Source organism: Topomyia yanbarensis, chromosome 3 (assembly GCF_030247195.1).
Source record: "Topomyia yanbarensis strain Yona2022 chromosome 3, ASM3024719v1, whole genome shotgun sequence".
Classification (NCBI taxonomy): Eukaryota; Metazoa; Arthropoda; class Insecta; order Diptera; family Culicidae; genus Topomyia; species Topomyia yanbarensis.
This window is the reverse complement of record NC_080672.1, coordinates 308737962-308765777: the sequence shown is the minus strand read 5'-3', so window position 1 is coordinate 308765777 and position 27816 is coordinate 308737962. Positions and strand designations below refer to the sequence as shown.

Genomic DNA, 27816 nt, shown 5'->3' with positions numbered 1-27816 from the left:
GAAAAAACGACCGTTTTGCCCCACCCTAGTATGTATATGCGTATGTGTCAAAAATGTCACTCATTTTTCTCAGAGGTGGGTGAACCGATTTGCCCAAACTTAGTTTTAAATGAAAGGTACAACCTTCCCAGCGGTCATATTGAATTTTGCGTCGAACTGAATTCCGCATCCGGAGTTAAGGGATTAAGAGTGCGACCACACCGAAATTCCCCATATAAACTTGTTCCACTAGGATATCAAAATGATGCAAAACTTTTTAAAATGGATTCAAAGTTAAAATTATCGATATTTGATGCAATCTCGAAAAAAAAGTTTGACAGACTGACTTTTTTTGGGTTTTTGGTACATTTTTGCCTTTCTCATATGGAAAGGTTATGCAATCACTCTGAAAATCGTCAACCTAATCCCGACCAATTTTTTTTACTGACGTAGGTTAACTAAGTATGATATTTTATTTTGTTTCAAGTGTGTCACCGTCGACACGTAGCTCATCAGGTTCGTGGCTGACGAGCCATTGTATGTAGGTGCAAAGTGTGGGGAGAAAGGGTAACGGCGGAACAGCAGGAACTATGAAACATTCGCAATAAAATCATAATGCATGAACAGAATCGTCTCATTTCCTCATATTTTATGACTTCTAATTCTTTTGGCGCGTTGCTATATTTTGGAAGACTTCTGATAACTCCATCTCTTTTAATGGATATTTGTTTGTTTGGTAATAGCCAAAGAAAATTTGCTATGAAGAACATTGTTGCATTCAATGTTTAGTATATTGATATAAATAGCAATATACTAAACATTGAATAAATGTTTAGTATATTGCTAGTTATATCACATTTTATGCTCAATATTTGTCGCGAACAAAGTTTTTTGGTAATTTGTCATGGTTCTGTGTTATTCGACAGTTTTTCTTAATATACCCATTGGGTAACTGTGAAACGCTGACGTATGGGGAACAGTGAAAATTTCTTGTTTTTGAGATCTATCATGCAATGTGAATGGGTTCCGAGTTTCCACAGTGAATAATACTCATCTAGTGCAAAACTTGTCAATTTGGGCAAGTTTTGTGGAAATTATCTCTTCTTTCAGGATTGCGTTGATATAAAGAATAAAAGAATAAAATTTATAAGTTGAATATTTCACTATAGACGACGTCGTGTTTCATAGTTCCTAACTATGGGGCACACTGATACATTTTACCACCGACTGTTTATTATCCAAAAATGTTATTTCCCAGTAATTTTACCAGTTGGAAAAAATATATGAATTAGTAAACAGAGTGGAACTATGTGTCACTTTTGACTACACAAATAACATGTATTATCATCAAAATTAAATCGTAGAAATCATGTCTTTCATTGTTATCCCCTCTCCCATACTAAGCATGTAATAGACATTTCCACAATTATATTGATTATTAGTCAGAGATTGGAGAAATGAGAAAGGCACAATTGCACCGCTAGGTGGATTGAAACAGGGTTTTCTACTTATTTTTTGATCACTCGGACGTGTCGTTGGGCTCGTTCAATATTTTTCAGTTTTCCAGTAATATAAAGTATATCTAACAGGAAATCACAGTCAATCGTTCAATAGGTCGTTTTTCATGATGAGTTATGTGTTAGTCGCTTCGATGTCGCGAGAAAAGTGTGAATTTACGTAGAGATTTATACCACCCCATGTTCCAGTTGTTGTCCGAAGAAAATTGATCCTTTGTTGGCATTTCTGTTTCAGATACCTAATGTGACATCCCCAGGCACCTTTATAGTCGAACCAGACCCCGAGATATTTAAATGTGAAAACCTGATTGATCGTTACACCCATTAATAGAAGCTGGAGTTGCGCCGGCTCACGCTTTCTAGAAAAAACAACCAACACAGTTTTCTCCGTAGAGAACTCGATACCCAGCTGAAGAGCCCAAGCAGACAAATTGTCCAGAGGATCTTGTAATGGTCCTTGCAAGTCGGCAGCTTTGGGTCCTGTAACAGAGACCACCCCGTCGTTTGCAAGTTGCCTTAGCGTGCTTGAATTGCCAAGACAATCGTCAATGTCATTCACGTAAAAATTTTAGAGTAGGGGACTTAGACATGAGCCCTGAGGAAGACCCATGTAGCTAAATCGCGATGTTGTTAAATCACCATGCGAAAAGTTCATGTGCTTTTCAGACAACAGGTTTAGCAAAAAGTTATTTAAAATTGATGAAAGACCATGCTGGTGCAGCTTCTCTGACAGAATGTTGATAGGAACTGAGTCAAAAGCCCCCTTAATATCCAAGAAGACTGATGCCATCTGCTCTTTGTTAGCATAGGCCATTTTGATTTCTGTAGAAAGCAACGCAAGGCAATCGTTCGTCCCTTTGCCTTTGCGGAAGCTAAATTATGTATCTGACAGTAAGCCATTTGCTTCAACGCAATTGTCGAGGCGAAACAGGATCATTTTCTCGAACAACTTCCGAATACAGGATAGCAATACAATCGGTCGATACAAGTTGTGGTCGGAGGCTGGTTTTTTGATGGCGATGACTTTCACTTGCCTCCAGTCAGGAGGGACAATGTTACCCTCAAGAAACTTTTTTTTAAAGGTTAAATAAGTTCAACAAGCGCCTTTTTGCAGTGTCAGGCAGATTCTTCAGCTGAATTTGATTCTGTCTAACCCTGGAGCGTTATTGTTGCATGACAAGAGAGCAAGTGAGAACTTCATCATCGAAAACGGTGTTTCGTTCGCGGTATCATGAGGAGACGTTGCACGGTACGTTTTCTATACCGTGACAGAGTCCGGACAGATTTGAATATTTCACGTTCTTGTTGGTACTGTTTCGGTTACGCATACGTCGAGCCGTACCCCAAAGAGTGCTCATCGCTGTTTCTCTCGTTAACCCGTCGCTTTCATTAGACTCTTCATTCGCCTTTCTAACGACGCGTATTGTTGATAGCTAGCGGGTAACCCGTCTTCCCGGAAGGCCTTATATGCCATGGACTTCTCCGCGTACAGCTCTGAGCACTCTTTATCCCACCACAAGGTGGAAGACCGTCCATGGGTATTCACGCTGGGTACTGGTTTAGTCTGAGCTTGATTCGCGCCGTCGAGAATCAAGCCAGCCAAAAACCTGTACTCTTCCTCCGGAGGAGGCTCTTGAGTGGATTCGATTTTAACGGATATCGCGGTCGCGTAACTCTTCCAATCAATGTTCCGTGTGAGGTCACACGAGACATTGATTGTTTCCGATGGTCTTGAACTGTTAGCAATTTAAATTACAATAGGCAAATGATCGCTACCGTGGGGATGAGGGATCACTTTCCACATGAAATCTAACTATAACGATGTCGAGCATAGTGATAAATCCAACGCGCTCGCGCGTGCTGGTGGTGTAGGAATCCGCGTCATTTCTCCCGTGTTTAAGATGGTCATGTTGAAATTGTCGCAAAGACCTTGGATTAGTGTTGATCTATTATCATGGTGAAGACAGCACCATACCGTACCGTGCGAGTTAAAGTCTTCCAGAACTAGCCGCGGTGCCGGTAAGGATTCCGCGATATTACCATGCGTTCGGTGCCCTACCGAGGCTCTAGGAGGAATGTGAATGGAAGCAATGCAAAGGTCTTTACCTTGGATTAGAACTTGACAAGCGACAATTTCAATGCCTGGTGTCGAAGGGTGGTTAATTCGGTTGGAAGTATAGCACTTTTTAATCCCCAAAAGTACTCCTCCATAAGGGTTTTCTCGAAACTTTGAGTTGCTATTTGATGGACAAACGACAAACGGCACAAACAGAATTAGGATGATGATGGATAAGCTGTGGATCCACCAACACTAGACGCAGTGCGAGAGACTTTTCGAGAGCTGAAAAACGGTAAAAGTCGGCATTAAGAAGCAATCGAGAGCGCGATCTGGATGATCTGTGTGGAAGAAGAAAGGACTTCGGGAAACGATCTGCAATTCTACGTATCGACTGAATCATTTGTCGTCGATTACCACAGCGAGTTTGTAGGAAGACAAACATCGATTAACTAGATATTTACCATGCGACAAATTCCGGATAAATTCCGTGGATAGAACTTGCGGATTCATCATTTGTTTGCGGATTTCGATGCACCGTACGATTCAGTGTAACAAAACGAATTGTGGTAGATAATGTTTGATCAAAACTGATTGAGCTGATTCGTACACGGTGGATGAGTCAGAATCAAGCTTCAAAATAGCCGGAGAGGCATCCAACTTGTTTGTGACGTTAGAAGGATCATAGCGGGGTGATGCACTCTCTAATCTGCTGTTCAACACAGCACTTGAAGTTACTATATAAAGATCCGCAGTGCAAAAGAAAGGCGCCATCATCACGGCAGCTCGAATGCTTCATTGCCTCGTTGATCTTAGAGCAGTGGAAGAGGCATTTGTGTCTTTAAATGGTGGCGAGAATCGGAATAACTATAAACTCTCTGACAGGACAAAGTACATGATAGCTGGTAGAAAGCGAGGGCACATGATAACTGCAGGCCGAATGGTGTTGGCTCCAAGGTGGAACTCAATGGGTGTTAAAGTTAAAAGATGTTGTGCGGCAGTTAAAGTGTTTTTCGTGGTCAGACGCGCGCATAATTGTACCTATACATATCGCTGAAACTACCTGTTACTCTGTATGTTTATGAGAAAAGGACGTTGACGAAAGGAGACTGTCGTGTGTAAATTTCCATAAGGAATAATGTGACAGATGTATTTTATCTATTATCGGCCATAAAATCAATCATGGTATTAAACAAAAATTGGGCAAAATTATTGATACGTGCCCCGGTTGAAGTTTTATAGAGTAAATATACATTTTTTCATAGTTTACGTATGAAAATTCATAACCTTTTCGAAGTGAACAAAAAAAATTGAAACTTAGTGAAGTTCGAGCCTCGTTGACTCGTCAGTATCCGAATAGAAATGTACAGTAACAAAACCATGATTTTCACTATAAAAGTATAGTATATTTACAATAATTTACAGTAAATTATGGCGTTATGTTACAATACAAAAACAATAAACTTTAACGTTTCTGTAGTAAATTTCATAGTAAAATTAACTTTTACAGTACAAAAGGAGGGTGGTTATGCACCTTAACATTAAAAAATCGATTTTTTCCATACATTTTTTTTCTCGAAAAAAGAAAAATTTAATGTGAATTTACTGTATCAGTTTTTTGCTGAACAGTAAAATTGATTGTTACTTGAAATTTTATTGAAAATCTACTGCGAGAACCCTGCGTCGAATAATGTTTAAACAGTAATAACTATAATCTCTATTGTTTTTTTATTGTTTGTAGGACATCTATTGTAGAATTCTATCCGGGTAGCGATTCCCTGGCGTGTACCTATAGTGGGAAAGAGCTGAGCACAATCACACTGATGGGATACACTCGACGAACGGAGATGGCGAGTACCTCATGGTGAACGTGTCATTTAAAGCAATCCGATCCAATTGCTGACTACTGATGGTGAGCTTACCTCGTCCTACGCTTTTACTAAAATAAGTTTGTGCACTGTCTGAAATCATTTTGCAACATTGATGAAGGTCAGCCATGGTTTAAATACCCCACAAACCCAAGTGGAATAAACCTTGGATACCATCGAGGCAAAACTCATAATCGTATTACATCTGTTCTGTGTTTACCTAATCTTGACATTGATGATCACCCGGTCCGGTTTCGGAGGATCAACTTTTTATTAATCGGTAAAACTCTATTCTCAGAATCGACTCACATGCCGGCTCAATGTCAAAGTCCGGTTGGGTTCGACGCGAACAAGAGTGATTTATTTACGTAAACAGGCAGATTGTTTTTATTTTAGGTAGATCGTAGTACTATGTGCTAGTTGGTAGGAATCTAAGGTATTTAACCCAAGCCGAATGCATAAGCAACTGGGAATCTTTTCTATTACTTACGAGGGTCTGCGGCTTCTCTCGAGCCGAGCTAGGGCTTCCTTGTAGTTGTTCTCCACCACACCCAGATTGGATGCATAGACGCGGGTGCGCATTCCGGGACGGCGGCTCATCTTGGCTAGCTGGATTGGGCGGTTGATGTGTGTTGAGGTTAGTTTGAAGCAGAAGTAGGGTTAGTTAGCTGGAATGAAAGAAGAATTTGAAATATTAATTTAAATAATTAGAAGCGTTTGTGCAAAGCATCGTAATGTTTTTATTTTAACCATTGTAGCGTATGATTTACCAGACAGTCCCATTCATCTACAATCGAAATGGGGCAAACTACTTTACCACCTGCCATTCACATGTTCGGCCGTATGTACACTGACAAAGCCGGCATTTCATGTCTAATAATAGCTTTCTTCAAACGTTGCTAAAATCGACCACGGAACAATCTCAATATGGTACCCGTTGAGAACCGCCTTCCTACTGTGTTGATCATCGTCGTCGCTGTTGAAGTGTGTTACACAATAAAGCATTCCTTCCCCAGCCTCCCACCAACCTAGGCGAATGTTCAGACATTTTCGCTTTACGACGCCGCGTGCCTAGTGAATACATATAGTTTACGTTCATCGAGGCCAGTAATTGGTGGTTTCACCTCGAACCACTCAAGAAGAGCTTATCTATTTTCACCGTGGACTAAAATAACCCCGGGATTAGTGAACAAAACGTGACAGACTTGTAATGGCAGTTGAGGCTTAGATTTTAGGTCATATTTTCACGTCTTGATGACACAACCATCAGTCTCATGCAAAGTGAGTCAAGGTTCGATCATCGAAGGAAAACGAAACGAGTCAGAGATCCACCTTTAGAAGCAGTGTTGCCAATGATGACCAAGAGACTATCACAATAATAACTGACCTCAACCAGCATCTCTCTGAAAGACTAATTCAAGGTACCTTTTGTTTCGAGTTGTGAAATGTCATCCCCTGAACAGTTCGGAGTGAAATCATAGCACTTGCCCTGCAAAAGTTTTTTAGTCATTGAAGTGTACAGGTTTAAAAGATATATACAAAGATTCAAAACTGTTGTGAACTGGTAAGAACAAGTCCGCAGTTTCGGCAGCATTGCCTTCCATTCCAATTCAAAGGACCTTCCTCGCTCACCGATGCGACGATGCAAGTCAAACCGAAGTGAAACATGTTCATCTTCATCTCTGCTATATCCACTACGGGGCTGACAGTAAGAAAATATTATGACTGCCGGCCAAAAATTCCTCACCGGCAAATGGCTGCCCGAGAACGCATTCTCGAATGGTGTCAACGGGTCCCGCACGAATAAGTCAGGTTTTATTTTAACATTCTCTTCTGCAGTGTAATATTTGCATAAGCGCCGAATGCAACATGCCGAGTGCAGTGATGTAATTAATTAGACTGAGCATGAGTGACAGGTTTATGGAAGTCGGCTCCCGTGATGGCATGAAAAATGAGTCACTTTTGAAAGGTGTGAAAAAATCGCGAGGAATTTAGTCTTTAAATGAAAGATCATTGCATTAGGCAGGTTGCAGGTTTCAGAAATATTTATCGACACCGGCAGTAAATATACTTTATTCGCACCTGCACAACAACCAAGCAGCGAGAGCGGAAAGACAAAGTAGAGTGTGCTACCGATGGAATGTTGAACCCCCGTCCAAAAACTGGCCAGCTGATCTTTAAATAGCTTCTCCGAATAAAAAAAATCATAATCAAAGAAAAACAGAGCCAAAGCGGCAAATCAACCGATCCGGTGATCCTACTTTTGAAAATTTTCCGCCTGCCGTGAAATGAACGATTGGTTCTGTAAACATGCTGGGCAGTAGTTGATGAATGTTAGGAGGTGGAACACATAGGTGGAAGGAAATGGCAATGACGTTGGCGCCTGACAAGCAGTCGAGAATGGTGGTGGGAACTTCTCCTGGCTGTCGGTTTAATATTGTAGCATTCTTTGTTTATCAAGAATACAAATAGTTGTACTAAACCTTTACATACAACTGGAAATAAAATTAAAAAGGCCACATTCAACATATAAATACGTTTTACTACCCAGATTCGTCTTTGGGCATGGAGACTAGACTGGCTCGTGGTTGTATGGGAAAAAATAGAAAATGATCCTAAATGGCGAGAACTGCACTTTTTTAGTTCCTTTCTAGTCCAAGTGACTGCAAATTTTTGAAGGCGATTGGTTGCTCCACGGAATGCACTTTTTATTTTGCGCTCAAACACGTCGCCAGTGAGGGTGGCTAGGGGGCTGAAGCCGAAATTTTTGAAAAAAAAAAGAATTAAAGAAAAATCATGTTTTTCGGTGACACTTAACAAATTTATAAATTGTTTAGTTTGAACAAATTAAAGAGAACATGGTGCGGAAGTTTGCTATTTCTACCCTACCAAACACATCGGTCACAATATCACGATACTCAGTGTTATTTCTGCTTCTGCCCGAGCCTGTGCGAAGCGAACGACAAAAACAGCTCCTTTCACATTGTGTGTCTCGTCGGAGGAACGGTTACGGAATACACGGAAACTATTGATTTCCGGCCTTTTCGCATAAGTCCGAGTATTTGTGATGTGAAACATTAGCTGAAAGTGAAAATTGGGGCCAGGCTTACGTAAGTCACCTTTATCGAGTTCTACAATGTCAGCCATTCAGTGCTGATAGTGGTTAACAAATTGGCCCGGGTGACAATGCTATAGCTAAGGTCCTCATACATACGGACGATGAGAAAATCATTCTTCGGCTACAAGCTCTGCTATCACTTACTTGGATAGTTGCCACTAAAAGATTTATGTCACATTTGGAAGAAATGGAATTCCTTACAAAAGCCACATCTAGAAACTACTTCCAACCGTTACAAATGGTGTTTTTGTGGTAAGAATCCGTGTGGACCGACCCATTTCCTGTTACCTGGCCCTGCACGTACAAAACATAATGAGATAATATAATTACACACATTCCATCTCTACACTTCAACAGTCTCCAATAGCATTACCTGAACGACAAACAATTGCCAAATTTGTGGCACCTGTTCTAGTAATATTGCAGCCAAAATTGCGTCAACAACCAGCACCCTCATAGAGGATATTCACACTCGCAACTCGAGCAAGGACTAAGGGCAAGAAACAAGGAAAAAAAACCTGTTTTAATCCACCTAGCGGTGCAATTGTGCCTTTCTCATTTCTCTAAACTATGGCACGGAGGCTTTTTATGTTCAACATAATCGTGGAAATGTCCATTACATTCTTAGTACACTTTGCACTTATACACAATGGCATGCCAGCCACGAACTTGATGAGCTACGTGTCGACGGTGAAACACTTGAAACAAAAAAATATCATACTCCATTAGCCTAATCAGCATTAGATCAATGTTATCTGCTTGCTAACTCATTTTGTCATGCGGGGATAGGTATGTGAAGAGGGCGAAAGTCCCATGAACGAACGACTCCCCAGCTTAAATTGGTATGCTTTGTGATATAGTGGTGGTTTAAAGATGATGGGGTTGAAAGGGAGGGGTATGAGGGCTGGATGGGGTGGTGGTCTGAGGGGTGATTTAAGGAGATTTTTAAAGGAGGGGCGCGAACAGTAGAGGGGGGGGGGGTGTAACCCATCTCCGTGAACCATCAACTACGCCCCTGTTAAAATCCAGAAACCCTAAACGAGTCGAAAAAAAATTTGGCCGGGATTAGGTTGACGTTTTTCAGAGTGATTGCATAACCTTTCTATATGAGAAAGGCAAAAATTTGCCAAAATCCAAAAAAGTGAATCGTCGTCAAATTTTTTTTCGAGTTTGCATCAAATCTCGACGTTTCATGCACCTTGAACACATTTAGCATCAAAAATAATAATTCTATTTTTAATTTTTCCAATAGTTTATATGAGAAGTTTTTGTGTGGCCGCACTCTGAAACCCGTAATTCCGGTACCAGAATTCCGATCGATGCAAAATTCAATAGCAGCCGATGGGAAGGTTGCACCTTTCATTTGAGACTAAGTTTGGGCAAATCGGTCCAGCCATCTCTGAGAAAAATGAGTGACATTATTTGACACATACGCACAAACATACACACACACATACACACACACACATTTTTCCGATCTCGACGAACTGAGTCGAATGGGATATGACACTCGGCCCTCCGGGCCGGGATTAGGTTGACGTTTTTCAGAGTGATTGCATAACCTTTCTATATGAGAAAGGCAAAAAGATAGGTGGGTAAAGTCAGAGACATAGCCGGAGTGAAATAGAATACACTTTGGGCTGTTAATTCGAATGCTACAATTTTACTGGGAATCAATAATCTTCTGAAAGGTTGTATTAAAACTAGTTATTTCTTTATTTCTAATGGAAATACCGAAATGACGGTACACGTACATCGAAATCTAAAATATTCGAACATATGGATCCTCATATGCTTAAATTACTGACGGGCCCTACTCTAGACGACTTCTTATTTGAATTGCACTTGTATATATTTACAAGAAGAAAAACAAAATAAAAATAAGTAAGCAAATATAAGTGACTGTTAGAATACCTGCTACCTGCTACCTCTTTCCGCGACGTTGTAGAACAAGTCCACGTCATTGTTAATGCTGCCTTGATGATATTCAACAGATGTAGTTCCTTGTATAGAGTGTGAATCCGTTGAGTTTCGCAATTGCTTCCTCGTTGATGGTCTTTACTGATGATTTTGACGCAGTGGATGAAGCTATTGTAGTCATTAGCAGCCACAAATTTGGTTACAATTTGCGATTCCACTAATGATAAGTCTGTTTATTTATATATTTAAACGGGCTATATGTATCTAAATATTGGTTACATCGGTTTATTTTTTAAAGTGTCAGGCACTAACTTTCGTGAACGTATCAATTTTCATTGATGTCAATTTTGGGTAAAAACGAAAACTTTAACGAACTAATGCTACCTTCAAAATGAAGCATTCAAGGATAAATCTATATCCAAGTGTATAAGTGTATTATACGGAGAAACCGCCAAAAAAAGATACCTAAAATCATCGTGCAAGAATAAACGTTCTTTAAAAGATGCACGCAAGGCAAATATTATTGTTTTTGTCGTTCGCTTTACGCTGGTTCGAGTCTACGCAGAAAGTAGACTGAGAAGCGTTGTCTTTGTTGTAAAGAAACAGACTGTATAGCGAACCTTGTAGGGTCAGTTCGCTTTAAATCTTGGTGAAACCCAGTTCTTGTGCTAGTGAATGAAAAATTATGCGAATCCAAGCTGAAGTTTGAACTTCTACAATAAAACCATAAAATGACCAGTTTCTTATTTAATCGGAAACAGTATTTTCGTTTGTTAAATGGTTTATGCAGATTCATTCTTGATCATATCTACCAGGGACATCACCAAGTTCAATCGCAATGTATAAATATTTACCGTGAAGTTGCTTAAAGTTTAATTTTAAGTAGGTTTCTTCGTCCAAATACACTCATTGAAATTCGTCGTAACACAATCGTAACGAAGCCTTGGACACTTTTGACCACTAAATTCTTCTTCTAGTGCCGGTTTCGATGTTTACTGGCACTGCATTTTGGCCATATCATCGATGGATTGGATGTAACTCACCAGTCTCCTCAGTTCTGGGTATATAATTCAGGGTTCTTGAACATCCGTGGCCGCAATTCCACGCTTAGGTTCTCCTTGTATCATTGACTATACTGCGTTCTATTGATTTCAGTGAATTCAGTATTTTGGCTCAGTATTTTGGAGCCGGACCATTCAGACATAGTGTACACTGTAAGGCGAGAATTTATCTTTATGAATATTGCATCAGTTATTCTTCGTACACCCAAAACAAACCCTGTAAGAATCACTTGCATTAATGCAAGGATCGCTAGCACAAATTGCAAGCGTTCTGGTAATATGCAAAGATAGGGATCTCTAATTTGGAAAAATTGTGCCAGTTTTTCATATTTATTGATAGCAGGTGTCCTTACGAGTGCACTCATATCATTCGTAAACCTTAATTATTCTTTTCTGATTTTTAAATTAAAATAAAAAAACAAATTAAATTCAACCAACAAACTGACAGTTGTCCGACTAAATGACGTATCTGCAAATATCTCGTTCGCCTCATTGTTAACCGGGTCAATCTGCTAACAGCCTGCCATCCCAAGTTTCATCTGCAAACTATGGTAGATCTGATAAGGCAACCTATAGAGTCGTGCAAGTCGCATGGGTTTGGATGTGTTATTGTCCTAAAAGGAAACAAACTAAAAAATGTTTTTTTTAATAGTTTCGGGCCTAAAAATTGGAAAAGGATTGCGATATTAACTGACGATACTAATCTGCATCAGAATATGCCCTAACCCGCACATCCCTAAAGATCCCTATTGCAAGAAGCTTCCTTGCATGCAATGCAAGAACGAATTTTGCCTATGTATTAGCGATATATGTGTATTGGTGACCAACACGCGTTAGGTAAATAAGACTGCTGGCATTGAAAAGCGGACCCCGCACGGGCAGTTTAATAACCAATTCTTTATTCATGCTATCAGTTAATTATTGCTGAATAAAAGTCATATATAAACACTTTCACGATTAATGAAAAAAGCAGCGAACACACCCACATTTGAACTCATGCTCATGTGCATCACACTACTGAATATTAGCACTGTTCTGTTCTTGCACATGAGAACAGAGCGTTAAAACTCATACAATCAGCACATCCGCAATTCGATGCTATCTCGTGTGTACTAAATGAGCCACAATATTGCGTTTAATTGTGTTGGTGAAGAATGAATAAAAGCCGACAGTAAGTAAAAACTTGCCGTGCGTTGCTATAACAACCAGCATAGGCTTGTGAATGTGGTGACAATCCTTTGACAGTTGTGTTAAAGAAACGTATTTAGGTATAGCAAGAGATGAAGTGTTTTATATGCTTGCAAACATTGCAAGTGGCTTTAACTGAAAAATTTCAAGCGATGCTAACAGTACTTGCAAATGATTGTCGCTTGCAATTATTGCAAGAGATTTTTGTTTTGGGTGCAGAAGATTAAAAAATTTGAATGAAGTAACCCAATTGATTTTTACCAAGTCCAAAAGCGGATGAATTTCTGAATCCAGAACATCCAAAAATATCAAAATCGGTTGGAAATTAGCTTAGTTATTGGCATTTCAGTTTTATTGGTACACGGGTACCCACGTCGGTTACATAGTAAAAAAATCAGAATCCTCTCCTCAATTCTTCCTTGCTATATCAACAATATTATTAATCCAAAAGCTTGACTTAGTGAAGTTTTAAGATGTCACAAAGTTTAAATTTTCAGCTATGGATAAAACATAGAAATTTCATTAATTGAAACTTAAAAAGGTACCGCGCCGGACAAATAACGGTTAATGTGGATGTACAAATCCCGTCGTACATCAACCTGTTATACAATTAATTTAGTTCTACGGATCGTTATTTTATAGCATGTTGATACGTAAAACGATTCCCTATTTTGCCTCGAGTACCGAGTATTTTAAGTTTCCCGGGAGGTTTAAAAATGTTCTATAAACTCGCAAGTAAGCTTTGCAAAGTAACTCGTATCAAATCATCAGCAGAAAATCATAATATCAGCATCCGATAAGCCAACACCATTACACAACAAAACAACCAGTGCTAATCAAATCATCAATCGCATTCGCACTACCGCGTGCCAAAGAAAAACGAACCAAAGACCACACGTCAGTGCACACTTAACGCACGCCGTGATGAATTTATCTGAACACGCACCTGACGCCAGACATAATTCTTCTGTGTATACATGAAACTGGCACGCTCGTGTATCATTGAAATGAAATTCTATCAGTGCCAGACGGCTGTCATGGGATGTACTACGTACCACCGAAGAATGCGAGCTGGCATGGAACACAGCAGCTGCTACGCTTACAAAGTCAGAACGCAAACTAACGATTTTTATCTTATGTTCTCTTTTTGTATCGCTATTCATTGGATAACAAAGTGCTAACAACGCTCGCTACTTGGTCGAATTGTACCGACCAATCATGGATCAGATAATTACTGCTTTCATAAAATCCATTATTTCCGTTATTTGTAGTAATTGTGCATTCTACTGAATTGGATACAAAACTGTTGCACATATTTCCAATGAGATAGCGCAAAAATATTATTTTTTCATTCAGTATTACGGCAGATATTCACGTTCAAAACCTCGGGTAAAATTACGGCAGAAAATTTTTAAACGGAACCCCTAGCCTGAAACGTTAGAAGTATTCTACTTCAAAATTGGATGTTCACGAACATGAAGCCAGTAACCACGATGATGACACAGAAGTGTACGAGATAGAAATGAGTGACCGCCAAGACAATGGTGTTGGTGATGAAAAAGTATTTCCCCGCCTTGTAAACAGATCTCCACGCGTAATGGCTAGTCGCTCGCATGAAATCTGCTAGACAACCATTAAAATTCGTTTTACCATTTACATTCCGACTCCGCTTAGCTACACGTATTCTACTGAGTCAAATAAACGAATTATAATTAAAAAACTTAAGGTTCTATAGAACTAAAACACCAAAAATGAGCACTTTATCACTTGCGGTTGCCACGTTTAACAAAACTCGGATACAATGCTAGATATTGGTCAGAATGAAGTTAATTATTTAAATGATATGTTTTTAAATTATGCACACTTAATTGTTTCTGCTGAATCTCTGCTTTTTCGCATCTTTTGCCGAAATCTCAACAGCTGAGATCTCAGTAAACAATTTTGGAGGAGAATACTTCTAACGTTCAAAATATCAGCTGTGGCAGTCGCGTCAGATTTTGAACGTTAGTAACTTCCATCATATTTAATAGAATGATTTGAGATTTAAGGCAAATTTATCGAAAATATGTTCCGCAATGTAGTATTAAAATTTGGAGTATTTATAACATGCATTAATACCGAAAATACTGTGTTTTAAAAAATCTTTCAATAACTACCGAAAATGGCGAAAATTTTCAGCTCATCTCGGTCAGAGCCGTCAATATGGTGCACCAACGAAACACTTAAATGATGAAATGTTTCAAATATAGGTCCGCTGTAGATTTGTTCCTATCAACATTCGTATTTGGTTGCTTGGCGCGAGCGAGTGGCTGTACAATACCGAGAAATATTTGTGAGCTTTACAATTCTGGTGGATGAATCAGTTTGTGTCGATACGTGCTACTAGCAGAGGTCATCATTTTCATTTCTGATGGATGTAAGATAGCATACACACATACACACACGCGCGAAAAAACCGATTTCTAATTATCTAACTGCAGCTCGTTCCTGATTGGTTCCCACTAATTTCATGCACCGAGCCGCAAATCTTGATCAGAAAAAATTGTCATTTCAGTCGGTTTCAGCAAGTCCACTTGTCAGATGTCCGAAAACTGTATGTCAACACCGGGAGAGAAGGTGATTATTAGGATTCATCTCCGTGGATTAATTTGTGCTGCTCCGTGTTAGAATGCATATACAATTACTAAAAATAACGGAAATAATGGATTTTCTGAAAGTGTAGTAATTATCTGATCCATGATTGGTCGGTGCAATTCGCGGTTGGTGAATGACTGGGCAATGCGTAATATAGACCCTGTGGTTCACCACAGCGGTCCTTATCCTCTTGTCCAGTACCACCTATCCCTACCTGCCCGCGGTACCAGCTGGGGTACGAGTAACCATAGGAAAGCCAACCCCAGTGGGACCATGGTCGTATGCTGACTGGGAAGGGGGGGCTTCTCTTTTCGGAGGGTGAGTCCATCCGAGCGTCTGTTCCCCATGTTAGGGGCAGCTCAAAATAGCGTCTGTTCTCCATGTTAGGGGCGGCTGATGTATCGTCCACGTGTCAGCGTGGGACTCTAAACAGAGCTGACACGATGGTCCTCCGGCGAGACAGGAGGTTGGGGAAGGCCCAACAAGCCGCCCTGGAAACTAACCGTTACGGACAATGCAGAAAAAAATACGAATCAGAACAATCTGCAACGACCTACGCGACGAAATAAGGACTACGATTGGAAACTCGGAACATGGAACTGCAGGTCACTCTGCTTTGCAGCTTTCGACAGGATAATCTACGACGTACTCTAACCGCTCAATTTTGAAGTCGTAGCACTGCAGGAACTTTGCTTGACAGGAAAAAGGTATGGAAAAGCGGTCATCGGGCGGCTACTTTCTACCAGAGCTGTGGCACCACCAACGAGCTGGGAACCGGCTTTGTAGTGCTGGGTAGGATACGTCAACGCGTGATTGCATAGACTCCGATCAACGCAAGGATGTGTAAGTTGAGGATCAAAGGCTTTTTCCTCGACTACAGCATCATCAACGTACACTGCCCACACGATTGGAGACTTGACGATGAGAAGGAAGCGTTCTACGCGAAGCTTTTGAGGACGACGGCTGTTCGCAACGGGACGTGAAAATCGTCATCGGTGATATGAACGCTCAAGTAGGACGGAAGGCAATGTTTAGACCGGTAATCGGGCCAAATAGCTTGCACGCATCGAATGACAACGGCCAACGATGCGTGAACTTCGGAGCCTTCCGTGGCATGGTAGTCCGTAGTACCTGCTTCCCCCGCAAAGATATCCACAAAGCTGCCTGGAGATCACCTGACCAACGCACCGAAAACCAAATCGATAACATTCCAATCGACGGGCGATTTTTCTCTGAAATCACCAACGTTCGTACCTACCGCAGTGCGAATTTAGATTCGGACCATTAGCTAGTTGCAGTATGCATGCGCTCAAAACTCTCGACGGTGTACAACACTCGTCGGACGCCAAGGTCCAACATCGCGCAACTTCGGGACGCTGGGGTTGCCTAAGACTACGCACAGCGGCTGGAAGCAGCATTACCTACGGAAGAACAGCTGGGCGCAACTACACTTGAAGATAGCTGGAGGAAGATCCGTTTCGCCATAGGAAGTACTGCTATAGCGGCACTAGGTACAGCAATTCCGAATTGAGGAAACGACTGGTTCGATGACGAATGTAAGCAGGTAATAGAGTAGAAGAATTTAGCACGAAACGAGACAGAATGTGGAGCGATACAAACAAGCACGGAACAGGCAAACCTCGGTCCTCCAGAGAAAGAAGCGCCAACAGGAGGAACGAGATCGCGAAGCGATGGAACAACTGTGCCGCGTAAACGACACACGGAAGTTCTACGAGAAGCTGAACAGCTCGCGCAAAGGCTACGTTCCGTAAACCGATATGTGCAGGGACTCAGACGGCAACCTTCTTGCGAACGAGTGTGAGGTGATTGAGAGGAGGAAGTAGTACTATGACGAGCACGTCAACGGTGAAGCAGCAGAGGACGAAGGCGGTATGGCAACGGATCTTGGAGCACGCGCAGAAGACGATAGGCTGCCGGCCCCTGTTCTCCAAGAAGTCAAGGAGGAGATGGGTCGGCGGAAAAACAACAAAGCTGCCGGTGTAGATCAACTACCCAGCGAGCTATTAAAATACGGTGGTGAAACACTGGCTAGAGCACTGCGTAATCGCCAAAATTTGGGAGGAGGAGATTCTTCCGAAGGAGTAGATGGAGGCTGTCGTTTGCCCAATCTACAAAAAGGGTGACAAGTTGGATAGCTGCAACTACTGCGCGATCACACTACTTAGCACTGCCTACAAGGTCCTCTCCCAAATTCATTACCGCCGATTGTCACCATTTGCAAGGGAGTTCGTGTGACACTACCAAGCGGAATTCATGGGTTCCCGCCCCATCACGGACCAAATATCCGCGATTCGGCAGGTTCTGCAGAAGTGCCGCAAATACATCCCCACACATCATTTGTTCATCGATTTCAAATCAGCGACGATGGATCGGGTGATGTGCGTTGTTCGAGTATCAGGGACACTCTCGAGTCCCTTTGAATCTCGAAGAGGGTTACGGCAAGCCTGCTGTTCAACGTTGCGTGAGAAGGTGTAATAAGGAGAGCGGGGATAGACACGAGTGGCACGATCTTCAGGAACTCCGTCCAGTTTCTTGGCTGCGCCGACGACATTGACATAATGGCATAGAACTTTGAGGCGATGTCGGAAACCTACATCAGACTGAAAACTGAAGCCAGCAGGATTGGACTTGCCATCAACGTTTCGAAGACAAAATACATGAGAGGAAGAGGTTCTAGAGACGACAATGCGAACCTCCCATCCCGAGTTCGGATTGACGGTGACAAAATCGAGATGGTCGACGAATTCGTGTATTTGAGCTCACTGGTAACCGCCGACAATGATACCGGCAGAGAAATTCAGAGACGGATCTTGGCAGAAAATCGTGCCTACTTTGGACTCCGGAGGACGCGCCGGTCGAACAAAATTCGCCGCCGCGCGAAGTTGATTATCTACAAGACGCTGATTATTACATATTATATTACATATTCAGTACGATTTGCACATACATACAATGGATCGACAGCCACGATCTTGAGATGCTATGTGTCGACACTGAAACATCGCTTAAAACCACCCAGTTAAGCTCAGCTGGAAATGAACCGGAATTCTGGCTGGTTCCAGCTCGTACTCCGGCTCCAGTGACACAACCGATTCTAGTTAGAATCGGTTGTGTCACTGGAGCCGGAATGCGAACTGGAACCAGCCAGAATTCCGGTTCATTTCCGGCTGAACTTTACTGGGCAGCGGCGGATCAAGGAAGAAGATCCGGGGGGTCCGAACCCTGCCGAAAATTTTCAACTTGTTAAGAAATTTTAAACTAGTTTCAATTTTAAAGTAGCAATCCCTCACTGGATACTCCTACCTACGCCTAAAAAAGTAAAAAAAAATCGCCGGGATTAGGTTGACGATTTTTAGAGTGATTGCCAGGGCCGGCGAAAAGCGTGGCTAGTATGGGTAGTATTATCCACTCGAGAATAACTGAGTGAGTAATTACCCACTCGAAATTTTGAACCATTTCAAATAATTTAGATGTGCAACGCATGTATCTCGCACTACACATATTTGAAAACATCGATGTACCACAATTCCATTTGCATAAACGAACGTGATTTAATGTGAATGTAATGTAAGCGTGTGCATTGCGAAAAAGGAAAAAATCCTTACTAATGGACCCCTTACCCTATGCTTTCTACCCACTCTGGCGTAAAGTGTTTCGCCGCCCCTGGTGATTGCATAACCTTTCTATATGAGAAAGGCAAAACATATTCAACAATTTGAACAAACAAAACCTGAAAAAAATGATAATGAATTTTCTCCAATGGTTGAAAAATGGTTGACCTAAATTAGATTGCTAATTGCGGATAGTTGAAAAATGAAATAGTCGAAAATAAACCAACAACAATATAAAGCAAAAATGGAAAGAATATTTCTTGAATAAAAATTTAAACTTATACAATTATACAAAAACCAGTGTTTCAAATAAACCACGCGTTTCACACCAAGGAGCCTGTTTTCAAAGGAGCGATGGAAACCAATCATTGTGAAGCACGTTTCTGGGAGTGAGTAAAAAATCAAAGCAATCCAAGGGGTTTTGACTCTTAGGTTTTCACTCCTGGTTTTGGCTCATCCTGTCCACTCCGGCTTGTGATTCTTGTTCTGTCGCCGCTTATAGACCGATTTTAATTTCAAACTCTGCTAATGTCTTGTTGAAAATAGATGTTTTTCAGACCATTTTTTTGCATTTGTGGACAGACAAAGTGCGCCAAAATCCAACGGTAGCGTGCGTTGTCGATGGTCTCTGCCTCTTTGAAAAAATAAGGACCGGATGATTGTTTTGGAGCAAAATCTGGCCCAAACAGTTACTTTCTGGTCGTGCCGTGGTGTTTGATGCATAATGTGTGGGTTCTGTTTTCCCCAAATTCGACAATTTTGTTCACTCCGTCGGAAAGGCTGAAGTAAGCCTGCCATATTTTTTTATGATAAGCACGCACAGTTTTCGCTATTGAACGATCGTTTTCCATGTAATGCGCTACGATTTCAGCGCGTTCTTTTGGTGTAAATCGACTTATAGCTAAAATGGCCCTAAATGATGTTTCATTATCTGTTTAATGTGTTTATCTGTCAAAATCGGCTGGAAAATGGCGGAGTTGTTCAATGTTGAAATAGGATACATCCAGATGGCGCACCCTGTATATATTGATGCAAATCATTTGTTTTCAATTTAATTTTCTTAAACAAATATATTATAACAATAATCATGGGCATACATATCCCAAATCCGGTGTAAAAATGTTTCTGCTGAGGTGATGAAATCCGAAAGTTCAAATGCATAGTGGAAGGATGCAAAACAGGTCTACTATCAATTACTGTAATGCCCTAAGCCTAGCCTAGTACGCTAACCATTGAATGCTGACCTTCGAACTCTATCGAAAAGAAGCTTTCGCCATGAACTGTACCAAGGATCTGTTTTGCTTTTTGTGCTTGATAAAATGAAAATTGAAAATCTAATGGCATATTCGTTTTTGACAGTGCACTACACCGGTATAGTCGGTGCTACACTCATTCAACCTTAGGTGTAATCAGTCTATCTCTTTCTTTGCACTACACCGGTGTAGCACCAAGAAAAAACGAAAACGCCATAAATTGAGCTCGAGCTTTTAAACTGTATGCTGCAATTATAATCTAGTAACCTGTTTTCACTCCTTGGCGGTTTTCACTCCTCAAGAGCCAAAAAAACCATGAGTGATGAAATCATGGATTTTAATGATTTGTCAAACTATGATTTCTTCAACGCATGCTGATTGGAGTGATTTTTGAAACACTGACAAAAACATATAATGTAGAACTCATGATAATAATTTGAAAAACTCGGAAAACAAATATATAATAATAGTACGAATTAAATTAAGAATTAAGTTTTAAATTAGAAAAAGCCTTGTGGTGAGGTTTCACGCAATACTGGGTTTGAAATAGTCACGAACTAATAGAAAAACATGAAATTTATAATGTAGTTGTTTCCGAGCCAAGAGTGCAATAGTCCTTTCGTTCTACAAGTGAAAGTTATGAACTGTACAGCCCCTTCCCTTGATATTTTGAATTGGGCAACCTTACTGAAACAATAGATTTATTTATATCAAAATTTTAAATCGAGTGTTAGATAAATTTAATCAGAAAAAAGGGTGCGTCCCGCTCTCTTTCCTATACCAATTGGTTAGAACAGCCAACAAGCATGTCTTTGAACCGAGGGTTTGAAATAATGTACTCTTAATTATATTTACTCTGGTAAGATATGTCCTCTGAATTGTACGTAATTCAAACCAATAAAAGAATTGCGTAATAGTTCCCCGATTAACAATGGTGAAAGTACAAAATTTGACACTGACCAGGTTTAAGCATATTCCAAAAGAAAATATGAATGAAATTCTTCGAATAATCAACACGGTTAGACATCACTGTACTTCACAGCCGACTAAGCGTCTCCTTCAAACTTGACCTGGAAGCGCATCGCTTGCAATCACAAACGTTAATATTTTTCCATCCGCCCCGGTTTGGCTATTTTTGCAAGGTATCAGCACAGGTATATCATGTGAGTGACATATTTTAAGCGCCAAAGTTTTCCACATCGAACTGGGTGGAAATTAAAATTACACTATTATCTCACCGGTGTTGGCAGTGCTGTGCGTCAGAAGAAATACCTAGTTCACACACACACACACACACAAATACTCAGACAAATCTTTCGCACCCACTGACACTGATTTGTTTATTACAAGGGAAGAAAATATTGAGTTTAATTTTTCCGATGCTAGGTCTTCTTTCGGTTCATGCTTCTCGGATATATTCTCCATTAATTTGTGAAAATATGGCCATCGGTAGTCGGCAGTTCGATGGTGGTCACATATCTTCACCAAGGGTAATATTTTAACAGCTGCTAAAATTTTTGTTTATTCTATGCACACGAACAATTTTCCCAGATGATGAATTAACTCAGAAAGTGCGGTCTAGACAGAGTCAATAATCGTAAACTGTTAGCATTTTTTTTCCAGACAAACACGTTTCTAGTCGTACATAGCATTTAGATAATATGACACAGTAATCCTCCCTCCAAGCAGTTCAAATGTTGCGCAATAACTTTCAACACTTAAGGAACACCACTCTAGTCCTTTTAGTTGCTTTTGTTTTCATTCGCTGTTAACCAATTTTTCACTGAAATGTTTCTTTGTAACTGATGGAGACGCCTGGTCATTTAGATTGAAAAAGCTCGAATCGAGTAATTTTTACACTTTTCTTAGTTTTATTAAACAAATCAATCCCATCAATCGAACCTACCTAGTTTTAACACGAACCGTGCAAACGAAACACAAATTCGACGTCCGAACGCGAAATGTAAAAGTTCAACAGACTCTGAGTCGTTAAACCGGGATTCTCTCGAGCTGTGAATGTAAGTAGATCCGAGCCCGAGTGTCGCTTCTATTCGAATTACTTTCCGTTCACTGCTAGTCGCGTCTGCCAAATGGTTACCCGGACGATTCGTTCACTACTGAATGTGAATTTTCCGCGGCAAGACAATTTTATGAATCAAGTGGTTTTCGCGGATTTTCCCGCACCAGCAGCACACGCATACGCATGTAGCTAGGTAGTCCGCGATGAAGAAGATGTGCGCACCGGAATTTGTCGCACTCGTATCTGGTGCGCCTGGGGGATTTGCGCAACTCCTAGTGGATGAGTATACTGTACGTTTATAGCAGAGTGCAGTCGGAATACGGTTAGTGCGGTTGGAATACGAGGTTGTATTTAATTACCTTTCTTACTAAGAAAATATGCCTTTATTGCTGTATTGTACTACATTGGATATGAAACGAGACAAGATCTAATTTTGCATCGCTAAGGTGTTCCATTCACACGTTCATGGTATTTTACTTCTATTGACTGTCTGAGAATTTTCAGGAGACAATCTGATGTTTGCGCCTACTTCGCTTAGTACAATGTACACTGAGGAGAATGCTCCTATATGCGCAAGGTTAGAGACTGATCAGATATAATTGGTTCATAAAACTTTTCAGCCGGCAATCTGTTACTCCTCGGGATAGTTTAGAAACATAACAATCAAAAAGAAGATCAAAGCGTAGTCGTAGTCTGCACAGTTCTTAAATGTTTGTCACTCTGTTGGCAAATATGTAATAATAATGGTGTAATGATTCATGATTAAACTGATCAACTCTTACGAAAATATTGTGAACACTAAGCGGACTGTGTGTCTGAGCCTGGTGAATGACTTCATTTCGCTGCTGAATGGTGTACATATTTTTTCGTCAAAGGTAGTAGTTAGCTTATTCTTCATATATGTCAGTCAGTCTGACAGAACAAATTTAGTGCACTATACCGAGAATTTAGTCTGACCCCGGCGTTGATTGTTGATCTCAAAGATAATTCCTTTGCACTCGAACTCACGTTCACACGCCATGTTACAAGAAGTTCGAGACTGTGTCTGTCTCAGAACGAACAGCTCAAAGAGCAATACGGTACTTCAACAGCTCTATCCAAGAAGGCAGTGGCGTAGTAGCCGGGGGGGGGGGGGGTTTGGAGGACTCTTTAAAACGGGAGATCAAGCTTAGCAAGCCAATTGCCATAAGTAGCTGTGCTGAGAAATAAACGCCAATCTCTGGGGGACGCGTACTGAGTCGTCATGATGAAGACGAGGGTCTGCGACACCAGCTGAAATATACCCGGGAAAACTAAAGATAATCGTTGAGGTTCTCTTCCCGAATCACGATTCAACCACCTGGTCACCGACACCGTACGACGAAGAAGAAGGAGGTAACACAGCCGAGTGGTAAGTGACTAACGACGAGCTTAAAGAAGCGTCGATGTGACTAAAATCAAAGAAAACCCCCGGTCCGGATGGAATACCAACCGTAGCGCTGAAAGCTGCGATCCTAACGTATCCGGACATGTTCAGGATGCTACTGCTGAAGTCTTTAGATGATGGTAATTCCCGAAATGAGGAAGGTGCAGAAACTGATGTTGCTGCCAAAGTGTGGGAAGTCACCGAGCCATGCAACCTCGAATAGACCAATACCGCAGCGTGGCATAAAAGAATGAGCCAGATCCTGAAAAGCTACTTCCATAGTAGAGCACTGCTGTACCAGACGAACAAACGGGCAATAGGCAATGCGAGTCACAGCGGGCGTTCCTCAGTGCTCCATTCTCTGTCCAACACTTTGGAATGAGATGTACGATGGGGTCTTAACACTGCGGCTTCCCAGGAAAGTGAAAATCGTTGGTTTCGTGGACGATGTGTCACTAACGGGGAGACACTTGAAGAAATGGAGGTGTCGGTGACGGAGACAATGAAGCCGCGAAAAGCCCATCTACATTACCCTGATGGAGGATATCAAGTGCTACAAACAATGAAAAGCCAGAAACGTGAGGAAGATGATGAGAATCGATTCGATGGTGACGTGGCAGCAGGAATGTGACAATACGGAGAAAGGAAAGTGGACCTACCGGCTCATCCAACCCTGTCGGCGTGGGTAGAAAGCACGGAGAGATGGCCTTCCACCTGAAACAGCTCCTACCGAGCCACGGCTGCTTAAGGAGTATCTTCATCGGTGTGGGTACGCAACGTCAACACTGTGCTTGGAGTATGAGATCGTCGAGGAGACACCGGAGCGTCTTTGAATGTCCGATGTTTGAAGTCTTTGAATGTCCGAGGAGAGTCTTTGAATGTTCGAGGTTTGAAGAGACGTGCAAGGAGGTACTTAATACGGGAGGACCGGACATCAACCCGGATAATGTAGCCTACAGAATGACAAGCGACGTAAAGACGTGGAATACAGCAAACAGAGATATGATGTAGATCAGTGATTCTCAACCTGGGGTCCGCGAAGTCATTGCTGGGAGTCCGCGAAGAAAAATATATTTTCCGAGTGCATATTGAAATTTCAAGTCATGTTTCCTAACAAATTGAAAATAATATATTGATAGCATACAAAATTGATGTTTATCTATGGGGGTCCGCAGCAACCCAGTGTGATATCTAAGGAGTCCGTGGTACGAAAAAGGTTGAGAACCGCTGATGTCGATCATGACCGTCTTACAACGGAACATTGAACAACGGTTTCGGGAGAGCAATCACCGCCAGGGAACTCTCCGCAGGAATAAGCTAGATTCACCGCCGAGGACTAGTCGAGTAGACTGCAACAGAGCAGCGAGTATGAGTCGTCGAAACGCCAGCGAACCAGACGTCACGCTCCATGCGGATTCGTCAGACCGACCACGGCACCCCACCGGTTGTTCCAATAGAAAAATAGCGAAAACCAAAGAAGAATCGATATTGGGAGAACTTTTTTCGCCAGAGAACTCTCCGTTAGCGTAAGCTAGATTCACCGCTGCGGACTAGACTGAGTAGACAGCGACGAGACACCACTAGTCGCGGGTCATCGGCGCACTAGTGCACCGGACACCCTGCTTCACCAGAATCGCCGAACTGACCTCGGCACCTAGCTGATTAGCTCGATCTCAGGAGAACTTCTCTCGCCGGGGAATTCTCTGTCGGAGTAGGTCAGGTCCATCGTCGGGGACTAGACCGAGTTGTTCGCGAACAAGTCGAGGAGTTGAATGGATCATCAAGGAAGTAGTGCTAACTGGCCCAAGAAGAGAACTAAAGGGCTAAATGGCACCGATCACGGAGCCAAAGGGCTCAAGAAGTTGTAGTACTGAAGAATCGGTATCGGGAGAACTTCTTTCGTCTGGGACCTCTCCGTCAGCGTACAGTCAGATTCACCGCCGGGAACGAGACCGCGTAGATCGCGACGATACACCACCAGCCGCGCCGGGGCTCCAGCAAACCGGATGCCCTACTCTACCGGAATCGCCGAACTGACCGCAGCACCTGGCTGGTTGGCTCGCTTTCGAACTTCTCTCGCCGGGGAACTGTTCGTCGGAGTAAGCTAGATCTATCGTCGGGGACTAGACCGAGTATTTCGCGAACCAGTCGGAAGCTCAACGAAGAAGTGGTACTGAATTGCACAAGGGAACTGAAGGGCTCAGTAAATTAGACAGTCTGAAGTTTGCCGCCCAGATTGTCCTCGTAGGGGAAGAGCATTAATTCTATACCAACAGCTAGCTTTCCTACCTTGACTACCCAAACCCGTTCAATGAAGCAATAATGAATATATTGGAGGGAATACGGCAAAGGCCAATGTTGAACGGAAACTTATTTGAAACCTTGTTTGAAACATAGTACTTGGAAATTCTGAATGCTGTTGGATCCTACCGAAGCCACCCTACCTGTGCAGGGGTTGCTAACATTTGAGATCGAACACTTCAATTAAGCGGGACAGACGAACGAGAAATACGCGCTGTAAAAGTAATAACAGATACTCTTTTCAAACAACCACATCGACAACAATACCACATACGGAATATACCAAAACTCTAGGAAACAAAATTATAATTGCTTTTATAAAATTTAGATGAAATTCGCACAACAACAAAAAAATATCAAAATTAACTTAAGCGTATTTCATAATATCGCAGAAAAACAATTCGTGTAATTATGTTTCACGAATAAATTTACGCTATATCTCATGTTCATAAAATGAACCTCGAAAATCATGCAAATCTGTATGTTCCTATGGAAATTTTCCTTATTCTGCTCGAAACTTGCGCGCTATTCATGCAACTTTCAGCCAAATTATCTTATTTTTACACGATTTTATACGAAACGGTGTTGAGCAGAGAAAAAAACTAACTGCGTTATACGCATACATGCACGAGCCGCAGCTCAATGCGCTTGGATCGTTCACGCTCATGCGAAAATTATATTTATATCTCGCTTTAGCTCAGTCAGTAAGGGGGTGTCTTTGATGAGTCAATGGTTTTAGGTTCAAGTCTTGATGAAATTTAACGGGATTTTTTATGTCGGTATGTTCACCAACTCATACGTAAGTTTTTTATTTAATTCGTTTATTAGATAAGGCACGTTTGCGTTAGCTTAAAGGTGCCAATTTTGTTTTGTTTTGCATTTTAAATTACCATAAACCGGGGTGACATTGATCACTTTTCGCATTAATCATTACATATTTTTAGACGCAACACATTTTTTTCAAGTTTATTATTTTTAAACCATGTACTGATGTATGGAGAACAAGATTGGATGGTTTTACCTAAAATTGTCCGCTTACAGCTATTTTTTCAAAAATGATTTCAAGTTGAAGTCCGTTTTCGTGTTCCGGGGTGACTTTGATAACCTGCATGTTCACTCACATTAAGTTATTGATGTCAATGTTTTTCATTCAAATGTTTGATTAAAATAATTCTGGAAAGATACTCATTGTTAAATAGATGTTAATTGGCATTATACAAAGTATTTCAATGTACTGTAAAATTCAAGTAACCAAAATTCGTATAATTTGTGTCCAACTTGAATAAAAGATTCTGAAAACCTTTAAAACTGCTAAAATTGTTTTGTTTCAGTGTTTTATCAATGTACAAAAAGTTTCATCCATTTTAACACGTTGGCATATTGAAAAATGTTGCGAATTTTAGCTTAAAATAATTTGAAATTATTTGTCAACTAATTTCACAAAAAATGTATTAAAAATGAACAAACTCTTAAAACTAAATTCAGCATATCGCAATCTAAAGGAAACTAAAACTCGCTTGTAATTTATTACTCTTGCTCAAATCTGAGATGTATTTGTTTTATAAAAAATAGACACTTTACGAAGCTTCGTGAAGATCAGGTAAAGTCAAATTTCGGTTTTTTGTAGTTTTGTACCCAAAAACCGAACAATATACTCAAAAAGTATAACAAATCGGTATTTTATAAGTTAAGAATAAAAATCATTTCAAATTAAAATGATTCGGTAGGCTATTCTGGTTAAATAAGCGATCTACGAAAAAAGTTTCGAGTGATCAAAGTCACCACGGTTTACGGTACTTAAAATTAGGGGATTACATATTGAATTTTTTAATGAAACTGAGGAGATTTTCTAGCTATCTTATAC

At 41.0% G+C, this 27816-nt stretch overlaps 1 protein-coding gene across 1 annotated transcript in view; it reads right to left on the bottom strand.

Moving 5' to 3' along the window:
• Positions 1 to 22360, bottom strand: part of LOC131689141 (uncharacterized) — a 42691-nt gene extending 20331 nt beyond the window's left edge. Inside the window, exons 1-2 of the mRNA XM_058974013.1 lie at positions 22133 to 22360; positions 5911 to 6088 (exon numbers count right to left, since the gene is read on the bottom strand). Coding sequence (XP_058829996.1) covers positions 5911 to 6020 — 110 coding nt within the window. The 5' untranslated portion in view covers positions 6021 to 6088; positions 22133 to 22360. The remainder of the gene's footprint in view (positions 1 to 5910; positions 6089 to 22132) is intronic.
• Between the last annotated feature and the right edge of the window lie 5456 nt (positions 22361 to 27816).